The sequence below is a fragment of the Podarcis cretensis genome (assembly GCF_951804945.1).
Source record: "Podarcis cretensis genome assembly, chromosome: 4".
NCBI classification, from domain to species: Eukaryota; Metazoa; Chordata; class Lepidosauria; order Squamata; family Lacertidae; genus Podarcis; species Podarcis cretensis.
This window is the reverse complement of record NC_137173.1, coordinates 60562485-60584861: the sequence shown is the minus strand read 5'-3', so window position 1 is coordinate 60584861 and position 22377 is coordinate 60562485. Positions and strand designations below refer to the sequence as shown.

General features: G+C 40.0%; 1 protein-coding gene across 3 annotated transcripts in view; it reads right to left on the bottom strand.

Annotated features, from left to right (window-relative positions):
* Positions 1 to 518: 518 nt before the first annotated feature.
* The window catches only part of RPGR (retinitis pigmentosa GTPase regulator), a 37906-nt gene continuing 16047 nt past the window's right edge, over positions 519 to 22377 (bottom strand). For 2 of the 3 annotated variants that reach the window (XM_079974504.1, XM_079974505.1), the window contains exons 12-18: positions 21992 to 22098; positions 20880 to 20945; positions 10005 to 10253; positions 9025 to 9258; positions 7572 to 7611; positions 3326 to 3423; positions 519 to 1031 (exon numbers count right to left, since the gene is read on the bottom strand). In XM_079974504.1, coding sequence (XP_079830630.1) covers positions 813 to 1031; positions 3326 to 3423; positions 7572 to 7611; positions 9025 to 9258; positions 10005 to 10253; positions 20880 to 20945; positions 21992 to 22098 — 1013 coding nt within the window. In that variant the 3' untranslated portion in view covers positions 519 to 812. Of the gene's footprint in view, positions 1032 to 3325; positions 3424 to 7571; positions 7612 to 9024; positions 9259 to 10004; positions 10254 to 17849; positions 20268 to 20879; positions 20946 to 21991; positions 22099 to 22377 lie in introns of those variants that run through there. The other variant, XM_079974506.1, reaches the window with a different exon arrangement.

Genomic DNA, 22377 nt, shown 5'->3' with positions numbered 1-22377 from the left:
AACAACACTTTTCTTCCTCTGTATGAGGCACTAAAGGCTGCTCACAAACCATAAACAATGATAAAACAGATATAAAACAAAAGTGTGAATAAAAATAACACCAAGTTGGCAGATATTACAGATCACCAGGAGAAAAAGGAGAGCCAAGAATTTGACATTCAAACCTCCTGCTGATTCAGCAAACATCCAACTAGAACAAACAAAAAAATCAGCTTGAAACTGATTTCCATTGGGTAAGAGACCAAAGAAATCTTCCAGGACAGGGCACCACAGTGCTTTTACCTGATTAACACAAAACAGGGCATCTCCTGATAACTTCTAGGAACAGGCAGTAGTTCTTCAAGTATCTTGGTCCTAAACTATTTACAGTTTTTAACATTTTCATCTCAAAGAATAAGTAGCTTAACAAGTATTCTTCTGGCTATCTTCCTGAATCAACTGCAATGTGAATTTATACTTGTAGATTCAAATGATAAATTTGTTTATTAAAAAAACCAGTAAAATACCTCAACCCAACCTTTGAAGTACAAAAATATATATTTTTTATTAAAACACAGTTAAGGCCGCAACATTTCAGTAAGACTGTGATACTCATCTTTGTTGAAGTAACTAAAAATATTAATACAAATAAATACTAGGAAGTTGGTCCAAAATCAATGCAAATCAGTTGAAACATGCTAATTTTACAAAAAAAATCCATCAATATGATCATTATATATCTGCCATTATCATTTTCAAGTATAAATTGCAGTATCTGCTTGCAAGCTGCCATTTATGACACCACATTTATGCAAGCTTTATAAATTTAAGCATCAAAGTATTACACAGGTAGAGGACGTCTTTTTGGCCTGATGTGGTGCCTCCTTTTGATTTTCTTCAGCATGGTTCTGATTTTCGTCTTTACTCTTCTCTTTAGGTAAGTCTCCTTGATTGCCAGTTTCCTGCTCACTGTCAGGAAGATTTTCAAGTTTGTTTTCATCACAGCTGTGTGCATTCTTCTGCTCTGAAGTCTTTCGTTTAAAAAAAGAAAACTAAAACACACATAGAAAAACAAAACCCACATACAATTATTAACTATTTTGAAAACTATTGAGTATGTTTGACAATTCTTTTAAGGCAGAAAAAGGAGTCTGCATGCACAACTTTTTACTTATCTGGACATAATATGAAACAAAATGTTTATATCTAGAGAGATGATTGCAAGTTTGACTCAAATATCTGCATCTTGATCAATGTTTTTTTCAGAATTTAAGTTCCACTGAGTTAAGCAGGGCTTACTTCCAAGTAAGTCTTGCAGAAAGCATAATACAGTACTGCAATCTTAAACCAGTTAACTGTGCTAGGACTATTGCCAATAGAAGCAGGATGAAGAAGAAACATTCCTAATGAATTATTGTAACACAAACAACAAAGCATTATGCAACTATGATAATTGATAACAGATGTTTGTTTACAACATCCAAGTAGACTGCAAAAGATTATGCTCAAAAATAAATGGGGATATGTCAACAGAAACATGTGCTGCTTTCAGACTGAACAACTAATTCAGTATGTAGTACTCTTGGTTGCAAATTTATCTTTATCTAAATAAGCTGTGCCCATCGTTTTCCAAGGGAGAAACAGTGATTAACTCCCATCCTGAGAACACATACTTGCAAGAAACTTGGATTTGAGCCATCTAAAGTTTCATACAAGGGCAAAGCATCTTGACAATTCACAGATCATACAACCAAGCTACACAATACTTTCAACTTCTTAAGGTATGCAAATATGGTGCAGACTTTCCCATAAGTACTAATTTTGACTACAGGATGATGAATACATCTTTTCGATGTTCCTTCATTAACCTCCCTTGCTCCACACATAACAAATTAGCACATCTGAGACTATGCTCAAACCTTGGTTCTTGACCTGATTTTTCAATGTGCCATCTTTTTTTTTAAAGAAAGAGCATTCAAAAACCCTCCACCTGCAATCTGAAGTTACATAGTCTAAACTTTAGAGTGTTCTGCCACATGCTATTTCCGCATGTTTGAATTGGCTCTTCGTTAAGAGAATGTAGTAAAAAAAAAAAAAAAAAAGGCTAGCAACTTTATATAATCAACAGGTTAGAAATTCAGATTAGCTCAAAAAAATGAACAATTAGCTCAATGTATAGAAACACTCCAAATTAGACTACAGTACTGTGGTTTGATATTTAGTAGCAACGTAGTGCTAGGCACTGAACACAGAAGCCACAGTTTTCCTTCCCAGAAAGACTACAAACCAGTATCCCTATTCTAAACATACATACTTGGAAATAGCACTGAGTTATGCATAAGTAACCCAACTGGAAGCTTGACTGCCATTACGATTATCCATAATTGTCATGTATCAGAAATTGATAAAGTACATAGACACACAAAAAATCCATTCTGCCTTGTTTAAAAACAAGAGTTTAATGGGCATAAATGATTTTATATGTTTATTTGTCACTGTAGTCAAAATAAGGCTGCCTCTCCCATCCTTCAGAAAATATCAGTTTTGAAGAAAACTGTCTTGTTTTACATTTTGCTAGGTTTCGGAATGCCCAGGTACATTCAAGAGCGTAAAAAACCATGATAACCTTGAGAAAAAGTACTTTGTTATTTCTTGGGAAGATGCTAATTTGTTTCCATTAAAACCCTATTTTAATATCTGCACCCCAAATGCATCTATCCAGAGCCATTACTGATCCTTCCCCATCTTCACTATTTGCTCACCAAGTATCCTGCAGATTGTATGCCCTATTGCACTGTGTACAACGATTAGTAAAGTATTCATCAAGGTTGCAAACCTATAGTCATTTACTTGGGAATAAGGCCCAATGAATGGGGCGCGGGTGGCACTGTGGTCTAAACCACAGAGCCTAGGGCTTGCCAATCAGAAGTTCAGCGGTTTGAATCCCCGCAGTGGGGTGGGCTCCCGTTGCTTGGTCCTAGCTCCTGCCCACCTAGCAGTTCGAAAGCACGTGCAAGTAGATAAATAGGTACCGCTCCGGCAGGAAGGTAAACGGCGTTTCCGTGCGCTGCTCTGGTTCGCCAGAAGCAGCTTAGTCATCCTGGCCACATGACCCAGAAGCTGTCTGCGGACAAACGCCGGCTCCCTTGGCCTATAGAGTGAGATGAGCGCGCAACCCCAGAGTCGTCTGGGACTACCTAACAGTCAGGGGTACCCTTAAGGCCCAATGAATAGGAAGGAAAGTTCTAAACATGGTTTCAGGTGCTTGTCAGGTTTAACACTTTTCCTTCTGTTGGGGGTCAAGTTATCCAGGATGACATGTAAAAAATATATATATATTTTTTACCCTTTTTGCCTTCTGCGGTAGTTTTGTCTTGTCCTTGCCACCGTCTGCGATTGCTCCTGAAGAATTGTTTGTGACGCAAGCCACTGCAGTTTCACAGTCTGAAAATAACCCAACAAATTAGCCGCCATTTTCAAAGTCCCACTTCTGACTAATTCAGCTAACACAACCTTAAAGTCATGAGCCATTCATCTTAAACATGGAGGCATTTAATGGGATATTCAGTAAAGCTAAAACTAGACAGCCAAACCTCAAGAATCTTAGTTTTATATGACTCATATCTATTCTTAGTTGTTGTTCTCATTGGGATCCAGACACTTATAACAGAAGAATGAGTATAATGTTGGTGGGCATGTAAATTGTTTTGTCTAAAAATCTTACAGGCAACAGAAGGCAGGGTATTCTCCATCAAAGCAAGAAAACAACAAACATGACCCATCCCATAAGGTTCCCTAAGATATCTGAGCTGCATTGGAACAGAGGAATGTTCTGTGCTACTAAGAGTATCTCCACATAGCAGAATAATCCTCCCTCTCTCTTTTGATGCACAACTGAGTTACCATAGCAGAGTGGCAGAACACACACTTCATTATTCACCCAGGCCTTTGGATCTTCCATTGCTGTGTTCCTGGGGGCTGAGTTTGTTGTAATGGCTGCTCTATGGCCTGCTTTGATGTATTGTGGTTTAATTAGTTTAAGTATATTGTTTTGTTTTGGTGTGCTATAAAACCACTCTGTGGTTTTAGACAAAGGGCAGTCTATAAATAGAATAAAGACACAACAGATCCCAGGTTCATTCCATGGCATCTCCCGAAAGAGCTGGGGAAATCCTGTTGGAAACCCCAGATAGCCACTGCCAATCAATGTAGACAACAGTGAGTGTGACAGATGAATGGTCTAATTCAATATACTGCAGCTCATCCCAGTTCCATATCATAGATCTTATAACCAAAAATAAAACACGCCAAAACTGGTGTGAGAGGGGAGAGAAACCCGGGAGTGGGTGGACATGACACTCAGCTGCAGTTTATTAAGCTGTAGTTTATTGAGGTGGGATTGTTAGGTCTGAAGCTATTTACTTCCTTTCATGTATATTACAGGGTGGGCCTGACCTATTTGTGACAAGGTAGACAAGTTGATATTGGGAAGACTGTGAACATGGACAGAAAACAGACATTCATATCACCAGAGACTGAGGAGGTTTTGCCCCCCCCCCAAGACAATTTTAGCCCTGATTGCAGTAGATTATTTTTTCCCATACGAAACATAGAATTGTAGAATTGGAAGGAACCTTGAGGGTCAACTAGTCCAACCCCCAGCAGGAATCTCAACTAAAGCATACATGAATGGTGGCCATAAAACCTTTGCTTAAAAACCTCAAAACAAGGGGAGTCCACAGCCTCTTGTGGGCGTCTGTCCACTGTAGAACAGCTCTTGCTGTCAGAAAGGTTTTCCGGACGTTTAGTCAGAATCTCCTTTCTTGTAGAAGGGGAGTTTATTGGCTTGTGGGGTTTTTTGTTCTTGTTTTTATTATGTATTTTCTGTTCTTATATTGTATTTCTATGTTGTGAACCGCCCTGAGATCTACAAATGAAGAGTGGTATACAAAACAAACAAACAAATGAGAAACAAGCTTGCTCCATCTTCCATGTGACAGCCCTTTAGATCATTGAAGATGGCTATCATACCTCCTATCAGTCTCCTCTTTACCACGCTAAACATACCAGACTCCCTCATTCGTGCTTCATAGGGCTTGGTTTCCAGATACTTGAACATTCTGATCACTCTGCTCTGCATATATTCCAGCTTGTCAATAGTCTTCTTAAATTGCGGCACCCAGAACTGGACACAGTACTCCAGGTGTGGTCTGACCAAGGCAGAATAGAGTGGTACTATGACTTCCCTTGATCTGGGCACTATATTTTGGTAGATGCAGCCTAGAACAGCATTAGATTTTTTTGCTGCTGCTTATTGTCTACCAAGACCCATGGATCCTTTTTCACATGTACTGTACTATTTGCAAGCCAGATGTCCCCCATCTTATATTGGTGCAGCTGGTTCTTCCTGACTAAGTGTAGACCCATAGATTTCTCCTTATTTGAATTTGGCCAACCCTCCCAGTCTTGTGTCATCTGCAAATTTGGTAAGCATCCCCTCAGTACCTTCAGGCAAGTCTTTTATACAGTCGTTGAACAACAATGGGACCAGGATAGAACCCTGCAGTACCTCACTAGTCACTTTTTTCCAGGATGATGAGTAGTGGGCTCAATTCTGTGATCAGATCACTTGTTGAACTTCCAGGGATTACAGAAGGCCTTTTTTATTATTATAACAAGCATTTAATTGACATCTGGTTTTATAGGTTTAACCAATCTTTCCCATTGGTTTATCTTTCCCATATTTTATTTCTTGTGTACCACTTGTAGTTAAGTTGGCTCTGCAAACTGACACTTAAAGGATCTCTAAAAAACAAGCCCTATTGTTATGCAGCTCAGATCTTAAAGTTTCAGCCTGTATGAGAACTATAAAACTCAGCAATTCATGCAGGATCAGGACTTTAATGTATTATTTGGTGTTTGGTGCTTATTTGGTATTCAACCAGGGACAAATGCACTAAAAAATATTTGACAAGAAGTTCCTGAAAGTTAGCTGGAATATAAACTCAAGGATTCTCTTTTGTCTCCCCACCCTCAGGAATTATAAGTTTATTTGAATCTTTGTTTTTACTTGCACGATAAAAAGCAGATAGCAGTACATTTTTTCATACTTAGAAATAGGTAAAACAATCACAAGGAAACTTCTAGTATCCTGCTCTTTTCCATTTGAAAAATTACAACAATGCAGGCTGAAACAAGATCTAACACAGCTTGCTATATTTGCTGAAAGTTTCCTGAAAAAGGCTTAGAACTCTATGCAGTTAATACAAATTGGCATTAACAATGTTTTGTCTCTCCTTTTAAAACTGGCAGGGTTCAGTTCTTTTCTAGCTGACACAAACCACAATGACAGCGTGGCAAGGACAAAGGGGCACATAACTCTTCTGAAGTAAACTGTAAAATTAAGACTATATTAGTGACCGCCTAGGAAAAAAACAAATCTGACAATTCCACCCAGCAAGGGCTATCCTTAATTCATCCATGATATCAATTTATCATTTGGGCAGGTACGTGAAAGGAAGACGAGCTAAAGCAAATGGCTCATTAAAACCAAGGATCTTATTTATTGACCCACAGAACTGTCAGTCAACACAGAGAGAATTACATCAATTAATACAAAGCAGGGAAGACACACTGTCTGGAAGCAATCAGCACCACTCCCTCCTAGCAACTGTCTATGCAGTGAATTCTAGAAAGGATAAAATATTGCACCAGCTGAATGAAAGAAGGTGTTCTTGTGTAAGAATCTACCGTACGCTAGTTTCTACACTCACAAACTCACACCCCCCCTCTACCCTCCAAGTATGAGGCATTATGAGAGTTCAAGGGCACACTCCAGCCAGGCAAATACACTTGAAGTACAAAGCAGGGTGAGGGTTCCCATAATGGTTTAACCCCGGTGACTGTTCTTGCATGTTAATCTGCCAACCTGTATCATGTCTACATTAGAATCAGGAGGACAGATAGTATCTTCAGTGGCCAGGATTCTTATCTTCTTGTGTCCCAAAATGTGTTGGAAATACTTGGTGTCAATTACTACATGATGCTGGTAGTTAAATTAGTGTGCTAACTTGTAACAAAAACTGGGTTGTATTTAGCGAGCAATCCCATGGATTGATTTATATACAAATAGCAATGCTGCTAAGCAAAAAGAACATTTTTAGATTCTATTTAGATGCCTAGATTATTACTTTTTAAAAAACTAAACTAAACTAGATTATGACAAAGATTTTCAGAAGGCCAACAAAACTGATAATTTAGCTAAATGCTGACTCTTTATCAGAATGGACACACAGTGCAACCCTATGCATGTTTATTCAGAAGCAAATACCACCAAGTCCAATGGAACTTAATCCTTATTAAGTGGGCTTAAGACTGCAACCACTTTCTCCTAAGCACTAGAGCAGACAGTTAGCTTGCGTATAAGCTCTTGATAGAAAAGGTTGATGCAAACAATTACTGATGCTTGAAGAGCTATGACTTCCTTAGGAAACAAAACACAGCTCTTGTTTGAAGTCAACATTATGCAATGTTTCTAGAAGCAAACAGGTAAAAGTTAAATGTTGAAAGCTGATTGGCACATTTGTTCCTACCTTGCTTAGCTGGGTCTTCTTCTGTACATGCCTCCTCTTTCTAAAAATACATATATATAATATTGTTTTAAAAAGTGGTTAAAAAAAGAATACTTAATTGAGAGTACTTTTTTAAAAAAGGAGAAGCCCCAAAGGAATACACCCACTCTGGGGTCAAAACGACGAAGGGGAGGATGAAAATCTCCTAAGTCAATACATTATTTAAAAGAAAATCAAACTATCTCCCTTATTTTCAAATAACAACCATCATTTAGTTGGAGGGAGGGAGGGAGAAAAGAAAGAAAGAAAGAAAGAAAGAAAGAAAGAAAGAAAGAAAGAAAGAAAGATGGGTTCATTGCTACAGCAAAAACGTGTCTGAAAAAGTACCGATATTGCAGCATATGATGAATTTTTTTTAAAAAGCTGAAAGGAATGCAAACACAGTTTCCTTGCCTTACCTACAAAGTCCTCTCTACATGAAAGCCCTGCATGGGTCCCAGTTTGGTCTGTGAGCCTGTTTTCCCAAACCATGCTCATCCACCCCACACCTGATGTCATGTCAAGTTACAACTGACCGCTTTAAAGTGCCTTTCCTTTGTAAATGAGGCTTGCTGTTAGTGCCAATCAGCTGATAGGCGGTGACAGCAAGCCCTGGTGGGACTGGCTGTGCTATGGAGTGATCCAGTGGTATCAGGACTTGCTGCAAGATTCCTTTGCAACACTGGCTTGAATTCAATATGGCAATGCAAAAGATGGTCCTCTGCAGGCAAGGACTGAGCTGTGCCCACAAAGAAAAAAAGTACTTTGGGTCACCTGATACCACTGAAACATCAGGTGATTGAAGGATGGGAGGTTCCATCAAAATGGTTGGTAGGTGGTGAGGGAGGGCAGTATCAGGCCTGCCCACTGACTTTGATCCCCACCTGTGCTTTATAGTCTTGCCCCAGCTTACTTCTCTCCTATTATATTTCCAATACAACCCTACTTGTGAGCTTCACTCCTCCAGTTCCCTCATCTTCCATTGTCCAAAGGTCTCCTGGCTCCCTCAGAAGACTTTGCCTTTCTCTTTTGCTTTCCTGTATGCCTAGACCTGCCTGCCATGAACACTGATTTAATGCCATCTCTCTGCCTTCCTTCAAATCCCTCCTCAAAACTTCCAAGGTTCCCATGCCCTATTGTATTTTAGTCTGTAACCCAGCCTAAGCCCACTTAACTGAAACATACTATGTCCCTGCCTCCCATTCTTCCTTGTTTTGCCATGTTGAATTTTAGACTGCAAGCACTTCAAACACAGAAAAATGAACAGAATCCACAATAGAGCTCTTCAATTTGTTTCTTTGTTGTTTAAGTCAGCTTCTTTCCTTGAATACACATTAGAACCAATCTATGGCTGAATTTTGACATGACTAACAGTACAGGGGATAATGGGATCTTGAGAAAGGTACAAAACTGAAAGTGAACAAAATTGTTTCACCTTTATAGTTTCTGTAGTCATCTGATTTGTTTCCTCAATCTCACATGATTTACTGCTCTGTCCCGCATTTTCAGGTGATGGATCATCATTATGTTCCACTGCAACTGGTTCCTGCCCCCTTTTCTTGTCCATTTCTTCTTCTTCTTCTTCTTCTTCTTCTTCTTCTTCTTCTTCTTCTTCTTCTTCTTCTTCTCCGTTATCATTAGTCTCTTCCTCGTCGGATGATTTTTGAACCTGTGAAATAAGTGAACATATTTTATGGCTCTGAACACATGTAGGAGATACACATTGCAAAACAATTTTCTGGTTAATATTATATAATATTAAAGCAATCCAAAGCTTCATATACACTATACCTTCAAAGCACACTGAAAGCATATCTCCACCCCCTGCCGAAAAAAGTATCCTGGGATTATTAAGAGTGCTGGGAGGAGTAAATTGCTGTTCCCGTTATTCTTTAGACTAGGGACAGTATGTTTTGAATGTGATTTAAAAGTATGATGTGTACGCAAGTCCAACTCCCCAGTCCATCATGTGGGAGTGAGTTTGAATGAGGTAGAGATGTCCCTGTGCTCAGGCCTGCCTGGTTCTGCCGATGAGGGCCTGCTCAAATGACAGCACCAGAAGAAGCTCCCAGCAACAAACCCTGAAATGGGGCACCTGCAGGTGGAGGAGGGCAGAGCTGGGCCACCACAGAATCTACTGTATCCTAAGTCATCCCTGCTGTTGTCACCTGATGTCAATGATCCTAATCTAGGTTGCCTTCACTGCACCAGCTAGGAGCTGGTACTGTATAGCTATTTTCCTCCCTGCCCTGACTGGTGTGAGCTGCAGTGCTGAGAATGCAACTGAAGCTACGATGCTCCATTAAGCCCCACTGCTGCTGACCAGAAGGTTTCTACTGAAATTTAGATAGATAACAGGAGATGAACCATGATATCCCCAGTAAGTTTAACCCTGAACATGAATAAATGATTTACCTTTATCGCTTCTGTAGCTGTCTGGTTCTTTTTCTCACTCTCAAATAATTGTCTGTTCTGTTGCTCATTTTCAGGTGCTTGATCATTATCGTGTTTCGCTGTATCTTGTTCTTCAACCTCTTCCTTCTCTATTTCCTCAACCTCCTCCTCCTCTTCTTCTTCTTTTTCCTCCTCTTCCTCTTTTTCTTCTTCTTCATTGTCATGATTCTCACCACCATCACTCTCTTCCTCATCAGATGATTTTTGATCCTATGGTGTCATTGAAGACAGGTATTTTTTTAAGCTTAGGTTTGGCAGAATAAATAAAGGCTTGATAACCCCATATAAACGATATATGAAAACTTGCAAAGAAAGCACTCAACAGGCTTTGCATTAATAATCTATTTTGTAGGTGTAACAAGTTGAATGAAACGAAGTCCAAAGCAGAGGCAACATCACAATGCCCATGAATTTCAGTGGAAATAAATGTTCCTATGATATTAAAAATAGAGACTATAACATTTTCATATGCATTCTTCCTCACACTATAATACAGATGCTACAGCATGTTTCGAAAATCTCATGTATGTTAACCATGGAAATGGACCACCAGTTCCACATTTATCAAATAGGTGGGATTCTCCTGTTAAAGGTTTTTTGTTTTGTTTGTTTTTTTGCTTTTATATTTTTGAATATAAGAACTGTGTAACTCTTTATGAAATAAGGACACTCATTCTTTGTAACACTTGTTTGTATGCTTGGTGTTATCATGCTGAAGTTTAATTAAACGTATATTCTTTAAAATATATATCCCATCTAAAATGTGTGTTGATATTTAAATCTAGAATTGTATTTGATAAAACTGAGGTTTTTACTATTCCGTATATTAATAAAGTAGTACTACATGAAAAAGCTAATGAGATGGCTCAGTTTGCATGTGCAGAGTTAATTTTTATCCAAGCAATTGTATGTTGCCATGGTAATTATTTTCAAGGAACATGGGCAATGCTTTTATGTTGGGTATTTTAGATAACTACCTCCAACTGCAATTTTTGAACGTTCCAGTATTTAGCTAATACACTAAAATTGATATGAATTGTCAATCATAGTTACCTACGGAATAGACACAGTTTGTTTGAGATACCTGATATATAAAGAAAACCTGTTCCAAAGGGATGCTGTGATTATCAATCAGGAGTCAGAAGTCAATGTATTTTAAAATACAGTCACACCCAATGCTAAGCAACCATATCATGTTTTATACAAGATAGGGAAAGGATGTGGAAAAAATGCACAAAACAGGAAATACATACAGAGATTTCTAGCACACACGGTACACTGTGGGCATGTCCACACTAGAGCATTTCCATTCCCATTTAGTATGTGTAGTCAACATGACAATGACATCAAACCCCAATCTAGAAGCTTCTCCTCTATAAATTTGAGTTTACTGGGGATAATCTGATAGAGTGCGGAAATCAGGCTCCACTTGGGGACACAGATTATTTGTTTTGATGTTCTTTTGGGGGTGGATCCATTGTCATTTTCTGCTATTCACCTTTCCATGCCAATTACTTCCTCAATGCTTTCATTACTTTTCCAGCTGTGCTCATAACTATTTCCCATGCACTCCCTAAGGAATTATTATTTTGTTATCCCTCATATCTGCACAAAACCAGAAAAATGCAGAAGCAAATTTAGAACTGGTTATGTGCTTTTGCACACTTACCAAGCAGGAATTTTAAAAGAAAGCACAAGGTGCGCTTGCAACGATCTGTGTGCATGCCTTATCCGCACTCAATTGGTGCAAGAGAACCAACAAATTTGAAGGCATAGACAAATACAAAAGGGAATGCCTATTGGTATGAATGGAAATTTGCTCCCCATATGTGTGGGGTTGGACTACTCCAGTCTAATTCGAATGTGGAAAAAGTAGATTAACAAATAAAGCTCAAATGTGAACAAGCCCTTAGTCTAAAGATGCTAAATTACCTTCTGGTGTGCCAGTTCCTGAAAAGTAGAGATCTCCTCTTTATGTCCACCTCATACACCTGAAGTTGCTAAAAAAAACCCCCAGAACTTCTTCCAAACATTTCCCTCCCCCATTTCCACTGTTTTATGGGATCTCTCCACGGACCCTCCCCCCTGAAATATTACTAAACTAGTTTGCTCAGGTTCCATTTAGCCAGGAGAAAACAAAGCCAGCTCTCCTCCCCTTCATGCTGCATGGGAGGAGTAGCAAAGTTGTGACAAAGGAAGGATATGGGATTGGTTACAACTGGGGTCAAGTGTAACAAGGAAATCCTGAATTTGGCAAAGTTCTGCCTCCCTTTTATGTTCTGAGAGATTAAAGGGCATAAACAAGCAGTGGCAGGAGGCAACATGCTAACGTGGGGCTGAAAGAATAAAGACAGCCATACAAACCAGCTAGAGAAAGAATTTATTAGCTCTTCAGTGGTGTTCTTGAGATATCAAAATTTCCTTGATGCCAAAGAAACTATGGTCAGGGTGGAGATAAGAGGACACCCATGTGCAAGAGAGAAATCACAGATGAAGGGCAGGATCTCAGTCGCAGAGCATCCGCTGCTTTGCATGCAGAAGGTCCCAGGTTCAGTCCACCGAGAAGTCCAAAACCTTGGAGAGCAACTGCTAACACTGCACAGACAATACTGAGCTATATGGACTAATGGTCTGACTCGATATAAGCAACTTCCCACATTCCAATGAAGCCAGATCTTTGCTTGCTGTTCTATTCACAGCAGTTCCCTTTGGCCAACCATAGGCTTGCCATAAGTCTGGAAAATTCCGGACATGTATGGAAATCGAATGCCTAAAATGGCATTGGGGTGTGTGTGTGTGTGTGTGTGTGTTGAATTTTAAGAGATGCCAAAAATTTCCGGGATGTATGGCAACCCATTCCCCCCCTTCAGTTTTCTGTCGTCCCCCCCCCCATTTTTTCAGGGTTTGATTTTTGCTTTTAATTTTTCTGGAGGAGGCTGAGCCCTGGTGGAAGTGGAAGTGACAAGAGGTCACTTCCCTTGGCTGGGGGGGGGGGGGAGGAGGAGGCGGGGGGGAGAGGTGACACAGCCGCTGCAAGCTTCGCCGTTTTCATTTTTTCAGGGGAGGGGTTTTGTTTGTTTGTTTCTTTCTTGTCGGAGCTGGGCGGAGGGGCCATCCAGATGTGCTAGACAGCGATCACCCTGCGGTGTCACAGTCCTGCAATGGGAAAGCTGGTGGGTCTCCTCCCCCAGGGCGGGCGGTTATTCATAAAACTCTGCCCAGTGTGCCTCGCCTGCAGTTCGGGGCAGAAAAAACACCTGCATTTTCTGTCTTCTTCCTTGAAATCCACAGCTGACAGGGAGGGGCCAGAGACGCTTCTGCTGCTGCCAAAGGCAGCTGGAGCCTTTGAGGGTCTCCCTCCCGCAGCCAGACGGAGCTCAACAATTTCGGTGTTTTTGTTTATTGGTTAAATTTATATCCTACCTTTCCACCAAATGGTGCTCAATGCAATTAGGAGCAAGTGAATGAGATGCTCTACATCTGTTCATAACGTAAACGATCATGCAGAGGAAATTCCTGCCTTGCAGGGGGCTGGACTAGATGACCCTTGGGGGTCCCTTCCAACTCTACAATTCTATGATTCTATGAAAGACATATTTGCCAAAGAATTACAATCTGCTGTGTTAAAAAACAAACCAGAAGATCCATTTACTTTAACTGTCTGAATTTTGGAAGGAGAGGCAGAGGAATGCTGCCTAGAATCCATAGCAGTTTAACATTCCTGATGAAAATAGAAAGTAGCTCAAGTTTTCAATCCAGGAAGATTTATACTTAAGATTTATACTCAGCGGTAAGTAAGACCAGAAAGCAAACTAGACATGTTTGTTCCCTAAAGGGCCTGCTATAAATATAAATGCAGCTGTTAAAAGGAATTATGGGCACATTTTGTCCCAGTTGCTATTCTTTGAGGAAAGTAAGTTTTTGCCTATTTATCCTGTTTAAAATCATGGAATAGGATCTCTGACCCTTTTATGCAATTCAGATTAAGATCACGGTCTCTCTGTATTTTGCCAGAGTAGCCGCTTAAACCCGATTCAGCAGATATGCGTCAAGGAATTCAGTATGTTCATCCTTCAACAGAAGTTTTATCTCCTTATTCTTGCCCCTTATTCTTTCAAGATCCAAAGGTGCACATGTGAACCATTCAACTAAAGTTATGCTTTTACTTTTGAATTGCTCCATATTGTTTTACTGTATGTAAGCCACCGTGGAAACATTTGTGTTAAGAGGCACTGTAGACTTGTGATAAATAACAGATTAAAAACCATCTACATGACCCCATGTGTTTTTCTGAAAGTTGTATTTTCAGAAGTTGTCTCTATAGAAACCCAAGTTGCTTTTTCAGCTCGTGATGTTTAATTTAATTTCTCCCAAAGAGAAATTATCAGAATCATAGCACTGGAAGAGACTCTGAGGGTCATCTAGTGCAACCCCCTTCAATGCAGGAATCCTGTCCACAGATGTTTGTGCATGAGTCACCAACCTTCTGGTTAACAGCCAGACGCACTGACCCATTGCATCATAGGCAATCCCTGTTTCCCCTACACGCACACTCACATGCTTGATCACAGTGGTCCTACTGCTAAGTCCCAATTCTGGAATATGAAACATGTCTATAGGAACTGACTTCTTTTCTACAGTAAAAACAGAATGAAAGCCAAGAGAGCTAGATATTGATCTTGCAACTATCTATTTTCAGATTGTTTACAAGCTCGTGCAGTTTGCTTATAAGCTCCTGTACATTTTACCTTCTCTTTCCATTTCTAATATACAAGGGAAGAAGAATTAATTATACTTTAGCATCTTCCAATATAGCATCTTTTCCGGATAAAACCATGTTGTTTTCACCACCCCCCTGCAACGACTGAAACATTGAAGAGGGCAGTTACAATCAGTTTAATTCTGAATATGAGCCCAATCAACGTCAGTTAGCCAGATATATTACGATACTGAACTCCACTGTGCTTACTTATACAAACACTTAAGACTTAAATAAACAAATCACAGCCTATTATTCAGAATACCAGTAACACATTTGGTTCTTCTCCACAGTCAGGATGTTGCCAAGTGGAATGGAAAATGTCTACTTTTTCCTTCAGGCTTGTTTACTAAACATTTTAATTAATAATATACTTTACCTTCCATTCTTTTCATGTTGCTCTATTTTGACCCTTTGCCAATGAATTCAGAAATAAGAATTCAATCAAAAGAGACATAGAGTGTTTGAGAGAGAAAAGAAGGTTTCTGGAGCCTGATACTGAGTTAGAAAAATATGGTTGGCGATGACGACAACTCAGCCTTTTGCTCAATATCTCTCTTTGTAGACTATGGAGTCCTAGATCAGTGTTTCCCAACCTTGGGCCTCCAGCTGTTTTTGAACTACAATTCCCATCATCCCTGACCACTGGTCTTGCTAGCTAGGGATGATGGGAGTTGTAGTCCAAAAACAGCTGGAGGCCCAAGGTTGGGAAACACTGTCCTAGATCAACAAAATCAGTACTAGCATTAACTTTCATTTAACTGTTGAGTGTCAAAATGAGGGCTAAAGGCCATTTCATGTGTCCCCCTTTTTAAACATGGGGCAAGTCAATCCCTCTTGACTTTTCCAGCAGATTTTACAGGATAGAATCAGGCTGGAAACCTCCAAGTAATTTGGTAATTTAACCCAAAGGTGTTTCAAGCCGAAGTACTGTGAATGGCACAATGGATCAGTGCATCTTGCTCTCAACCAGAAGGCTGGTGGTTGAAGCCCACCCGTGGATGGCTGTGGGCAGGATTCCTGCAATGCAGGAGGTTAGACTAGATGATCCTTGGCATCCCTTCCAACTCCACAATTCTATGATTATGTGAGTTGCACAGAGGCTGCAGCCTTTGTAAAAACTGCAGAAGTTTGTGATGATGTCACCAAATCATTATGCACTATTAGTACAGTCGTACCTTGGTTCTCGAATGCCCATTCACTCTCGAATACTCGTTCATTTCGGCTTCCAAAAGATCGAAAACCGGAAGTAAGTGTTCCGGTTTTCTAGCATTCTTTTGGAAGCCGAACGTCTGACGGGGCTTCCGTAGCTTCTGATTGGCTGCAGGAGCCTTCCCGCAGCCAATCAGAAGCCACGCTTTGGAAGTCAAATGTTTTGGAAGTTGAACAGACTTCCGGAACAGATTCCGTTCGACTCCCGAGGTACATGGGATTATGACTATGGAAGGACAAGGCGGTTGAGAACAGAATCATAGGCGCTAGTTTACTACTGCAAGAACATGATTAAATTTTGACACAGATTTTATTTGTGTATTTATCAAATACAGTTAAACAAAATGAGGAACAAAACTTTTTTTTGGGGGGGGGGGAATAAAGATGTACAAATAAAGTTGTACAAAAGAAACCTCAAGAAAATGTCTACTAATGTATCTAACACTGAAACTGAATGGACTTAGTTCTAAATCTCCTCCTCCTAACTAAACACAAACGATCCAGGTCTTAGTCCTGCCTCCTCTCTGTAATAACCACAGTATGCTAGTACCGTATTTTTCCGTGTATTAGACGAGGCTTTTTGGACTCAAAAATTGTATCAAAAAACTGGGGTCGTCCAATACATGGATAGTGGCATGGGGGGGGGGGAGAAGCAGCGCACCTGCCAGCCAGCTGGTTGGCGGGAGCGCAACTTCCCCCGATGCCGCAGTGAGTGGGAAATGATCTAGGGAGTGTTTCCTGCCCACAGCGTTGGGGGGGGGGAAGCTGTGCGCCGCCAACCAGCTGGCTGGTGGGAGCACAACTTCCCCCGATGCCACTGTGAGCAGGAAACAGCTGCCCACAGATGTGTGTGGGGGAGGGAGAAGCTCAACAACTTTGGGCCATCTCCCCTCATTTTCTTAAAATTGAGTCCTCAAAAATGGGGGGGGGTCTTATACATGGGGGCGTCTTATAGGCGGAAAAATATAGTAAGTGCTGATTCACACAAGTCAATGTCATCTCTCGTTAGATGTGTGGTACTAGTTATTTGAGATAGGATGATAGTTGTTACAGAGCGCATGATGTTTTACTGTGGTTTTATAATTTGCTGGACACCTGCCAGAGTGGCTGGGGCAACCCAGTCAGGTGGGCAGCATATAAATAATAAATTATTATCAAATTATTATTCAGATGAAATCCTGAGCTGAAAGGAGACCCAGTATGGATGTTGAAACTGCCCACGACAGCAGCAAGGTTTGGGGGTCTCCAACCCTTCCTCCCATTTTTCATATATGCAACTAAGTATACATCCAAATAAAATGTCCCAAATAAATATGCTTGCATAGCAACAATAAATCAGAATAAACATTAACATGTTTTTTTTAAAGAAGTACATCGTAATTTTATTATTTTTATTGGAAAACTTATTACAAGGCACAGTAAATGTATTAAAACAACAGAAGCACTTAATATGCTTTGAACAAATGAAAAAGGAAGCCACATTCTTCCGCATAATTGGGCAACATAAATTATATGTCTGCTGTTGGACAGAGACTGAAAACAAAACAAGGGTTTTTTATCATTAGATGACAAACCAAATTCTTAGGGCAGGGGTAGGGAGCCTGCAGACCTTCAGAACGTGGTGAACCCCAACTCCCATCAGTCCTTGCCAGAATGGCCAACCACCAGGGACGATGGGAACTAGGATCCAACAACATCGGCAGGGTCACCATTTCCCCATCACTCTCTTATGGCATGGCTGCACTGCTGGCAGCTTAAGGACAGGGCTGCAAGAGCAAAAGTATTGTCTTTGCTGGATCAGACCAAAGGTCTGCATCATTCAGTGTGCACTTCTCACGCCAGCACTCCTCATCCCTAAATAGTCACTCCCTTTGGTGGACCCTCCAGAGTCATCTCTAATAAAAGCGCAATGCAGTAAGCACCTGCTGCTGGGAGAGAAAATTCAAAGAGCCCTTTGAGCATGCCTAAAGGGCTCTTTGGATGCAATGTTCAAAAAACTCAACAGTGAAACAGCACTCATCTGAAACAGCGGAGATCTCGTAATTTGAACATGGCACCTGGTTCTCACTGGCAGATTTGTCACAGCACAAGACTGCTTTTAGTGTGTTTTATAAAGTTGAAATTTGAGGAATTTATATAAAATGGCAAGTAAAATTGTTTAGTAAAAAAAATCATTAGAAAATAAATATACATTTTGGCATAGTAGTATAGTACTGTATTACAATTCCCTATACAAAATTTCCATGTAAAATCGAGCTTCAGGGCTACTTTAGTGTCAAATAATGTGGTAGCACATTGTTCCAAAATTGTGAATTTTGTAGTCCATTCACAACATGTTTTGATGTCACCCTTTGTTTAGAGCTTTTTATTTTATCATATGTCTCCTGTTTCCTCTTATTATTTTCTTGATGTTTATGACCTTTGGTTTTCTGGACTGCTTTTTCTTCCTCTACATGCTCATCTTCTTCCTCTTCTCTTTTGTCTTCTTCCTCCCTGCCTTCTTCCCCTTCCTCAGCTTCTTCCTGACTCTCTTCAGCTTCTTCTTCCACATCCACATCTTCCTCTTCATTTTCTCCTTCCTCCTCCTCTCCCTTCACAATTTCTTCTTCTTCTTCTTCTTCTTCTTCTTCTTCTTCTTCTTCTTCTTCTTCTTCTTCTTCTTCTTCCTCCTCCTCCTCCTCCTCCTCCTCCGTTTCTTCTTCCTCTTCCTCCACTTCTTCCTGCTCCTCCGCTTCTTCTTCTTCCTCCTCTGCTTCCTCCTCCTCCTCTCCTTCTCCCTCTCCTCCAGTTTCTTCTTCTTCCTCCTCCTCCTCCTCTCCCTCCTCCATCTCCATCCCTTCTTTTCCTTCCTCTGCCTCAACTTCTTTCTCTTCCCCTTCCTCCTCCGCTTCTGCCTCTTCTTCTTCCTCCTCTTTTCCTTCTTCCTCCTCCCCCTCTTTTCCTCCTCCTCCCTCTTCCCCCTCTTTTCCTTCTTCTTCCTCCTCCTCCCCTTTTCCTCCTTCTTCTTCCTTCCTGTCATCTTCTTCCCCTACTCCCACTTCTTCCTCCCTTGTCTCTTCTTCCTTCTCTTCACTCTTGCACTCTTTTTCTTTCTCCTCTTCCACCCATTCATTCTTCTCTTGCTCCTCATCTACCACCTCATTTTCCTTTACAAATTCACCCTCCTCTATGTTTTCATATTTTTCTTCCATTACAGCCTCATCTATATCTTCCTCAGCTTCTTCCTCTTGCAGTTCAAAATCTGTGTCAACTTGCCCTTCTTCCGCCTCATTCTCCAGCCTATCCACATTTTCTGCTTTAGACTGCATTTTATCTTCTTCATCTCTATCGATGGCTACAGGGTCATCTTCTTTATTTGATTCATTTTCACCTTCTTCTCCTTCAGTTTCTACTTCACTGTCATTTTTTCCATCTTGCTTCTCCTCTTCGTTTTCAGCTTCTTCTGCAACAACTCCACATTCTTCATTGTCTTGCACACTTTCAAGATTCTCTTCTAACTTGGCAGCCTTATCTGAACTATCTATATTTTCATTCTCTTCACTCTGAGCTTGCATACTGGTATCTTCAAAACACTCCTTTTCTTTATTTTGCTCCTTCTCCCAGTTTATATTTCTGTTTTCTACATCCATTTCTCTCTTTGTTATTTTGCCATAATTATACTGGTGTATCTGAAGAACATATTTTGCTGACTCATTACTAGTTTCCTCACTTGAAGATGACACAGTTACTGCTGTTTGCTTCATAAATATCTCCTTGTGTTTAAACTCTCTCTGTTTTTCATTGTTTTCTTTACCTTGCACATATATTTTGCCATATTTATCAGATTTCACTACTTTAGTTTCTGCTTTATTTTCCTGGCAATCCACATAGTGTTTTTCTATCATACCATCTCTAGCATGGCTGAATGGCAGCTCTTGAGGGGTTGAACTAGAATTTACTTGTTCCAAATTTCCCTTTTTTGCTACTTTAAATTCTTTTTTAATAGTCTGGTCAGTGTCAGGCTTCAGTGCCCTATCAGTAATGGCCTGTGCAGACTTACTTTTCGAGTACTTTTTTCCAGCCTTAATTTTCCTCACAAAAGCATCGTAAAAACTTTTTTCTAAATTGGGATCCTTTCCTAGACACTCTGAATGTATAGGTTCCACCTGAGAAGATGTGCCACCCAATTCCAAACCCTTCTGAACTTGGGGAGGAACAGAATCTTTCATCCCACCCTTACCATGAATATCCAGTTTCCCATTTTTATTTTTCTTCTACTCCGCATGGGAAGCAAGAAAGAAAAGGGGGGACAAAAGAAAGGAGAGTGTTACAAATAAAATGAGAGGAAGACAAAAGGCAAATAAATCAGAACATGAAAAAGGAATATAAGCAGCTTGACAGGATGGAAGAGGGTCATAAATGAAGGTAATATAAAAGATGAAGAAGAAAATGGGCAAGATTCAGAGAAGCATAAGCACAATTCCACTTGCACAGCAGGATTCTCCTGCCTGCTTTCCCATTGCAGCCCTCTGATGAAAAAGTATACTGGTCAAAATAGGTTGTATTTTGAAAATAACTACAATGTATATAAACCTTTTGCTAGTAATAAGCAGGAAAGCAACCTGGTGTGGGGAAAGATTTGCCCTTATCCTAAATACATTCCCGGAAACGAAAGCTGCATTAAATTGTTTTAATTGTTTCAACTCTTATTTAAGGCATATTTAAAATTTACCTGTTTTGGGGGTTTTAAAACTAGAATCAGTAGAGTTACTGTAGTTAATGTTTTATAGCAACAGGAAAGATAACCACATTTTAGATAAAAAAATTTTTTAAAAAAAATAAACAAATAAATAAAAAGATAAAATACATATATAAATTGCCCGTACCTTCTGTTTCTGTATTGGTGCTAACTCTAAGGAATGGTCATCAGGATTCACTCTCATCACATGGGTCTGGAAAGTATTTTAATATGAGTAGTAAATAACAGTAACTAGCTAACAAAATAACATTAGATACACATTCATGAACTCTGCTTTTTAACTGGAAGATCTCAACATACCTTCCAGACTAATTGCCTAATGCCCAAAGTACCAGAATTATAGCAATGTAAGAATCTGTCTTCTGCCTGGTAAAACATGTTGCCTATCTAGCCCATTACTGTCTACTGTGAGGGTAGCAGCTCTCCAAGATCTCAGGCAGAGGTCTCTCCCATCCCCTCCTACCTGATCCTTTTAACTAACATTAATGCAAAACGTATACCCAGAACTATGCAAATTTTCTTGCTACCTAAATACTACACTACAGAGGTCCCCAGTAAAACCAAAGTGGACTTGGGCTTGTGCACCACACCCTCCTTCTCCAGCAGCTGCAAGGAGACTGGAAGTTCTTGTTTCAGTTTTTAAGAAACCACAGTTTAGTATTAAGTTGCCAAGCTAAACTGTGGCTAGACTTAACTTCTGTTTACTAAAACAGGTCTACTTTGTAACAGTTTTCATTAAGTTGAGTCGTTTCAATAAACCATAGTGAAAATTAATCAGTTTATATATAGGCTGATCATAGTGTTAAACTGTGATTAACTGAAAACAGATGTGAACGTTTTTGATCTCCTCATGGTCATACTGAAGGAGAGGAGAAATGTGTTGCACAAGCCCATGGCCCATTCCTGAAAAACTAAACCATAGTTGAGCATTATGTCCATATTAAACCATTTTCTCTCTATGTTGTAACTGTGGAGTGTGGAAGTGGCCTAGGAAAGATTCCTGTGCTCTTCCTGCTGTTGCTACTGCCACCGGACACTCCACAGGAAAACGGTTATACCTCAGCCACAAACCAAAGTATAAATACAATCACTAGTAGTAGATGTGCTTGGGGGAGGGGGCTGTTGGTTTGTGGGATGTTTTGTTCGTGTTTTTATCATGTACTTTGTGCTTTTATATTGTATTTTTATGTTGTGAGCCCCCTGAGATCTGTGGAGACAAAATAAATAAATAAATATTACCATATTCAAGACATCTGTGGTGCTCCCAAGGGTTCTACCCTCATTTTCATCTGAATCATCTTCTGTTGAGCTCTCTTCTGCATCATTTTTCTCCTCTTTCTTATCTCCTTTAAAACAAAATACAGGATATACAGTTATTCATGTATGCACTTATTTGCGGAAAAGGAAGTCTGGATGCTCCTCTAATTACCGAGAAAGAACTGAAACAGAAGGGTTCCTGGCAGTCCCAACTGGCAGGAGGAGTAATCTTGTTTCAGTAAATACAATAAAAGGAAGAATGTGTTTTCTGTCCATAATGATGCCTGCATATTTTGCTTGCCCTATGGGTCAAATGGCAGCAAATATGGAGGTGGCGAGGCTTATTTAATTGAGAAAAGCAAGAAAGA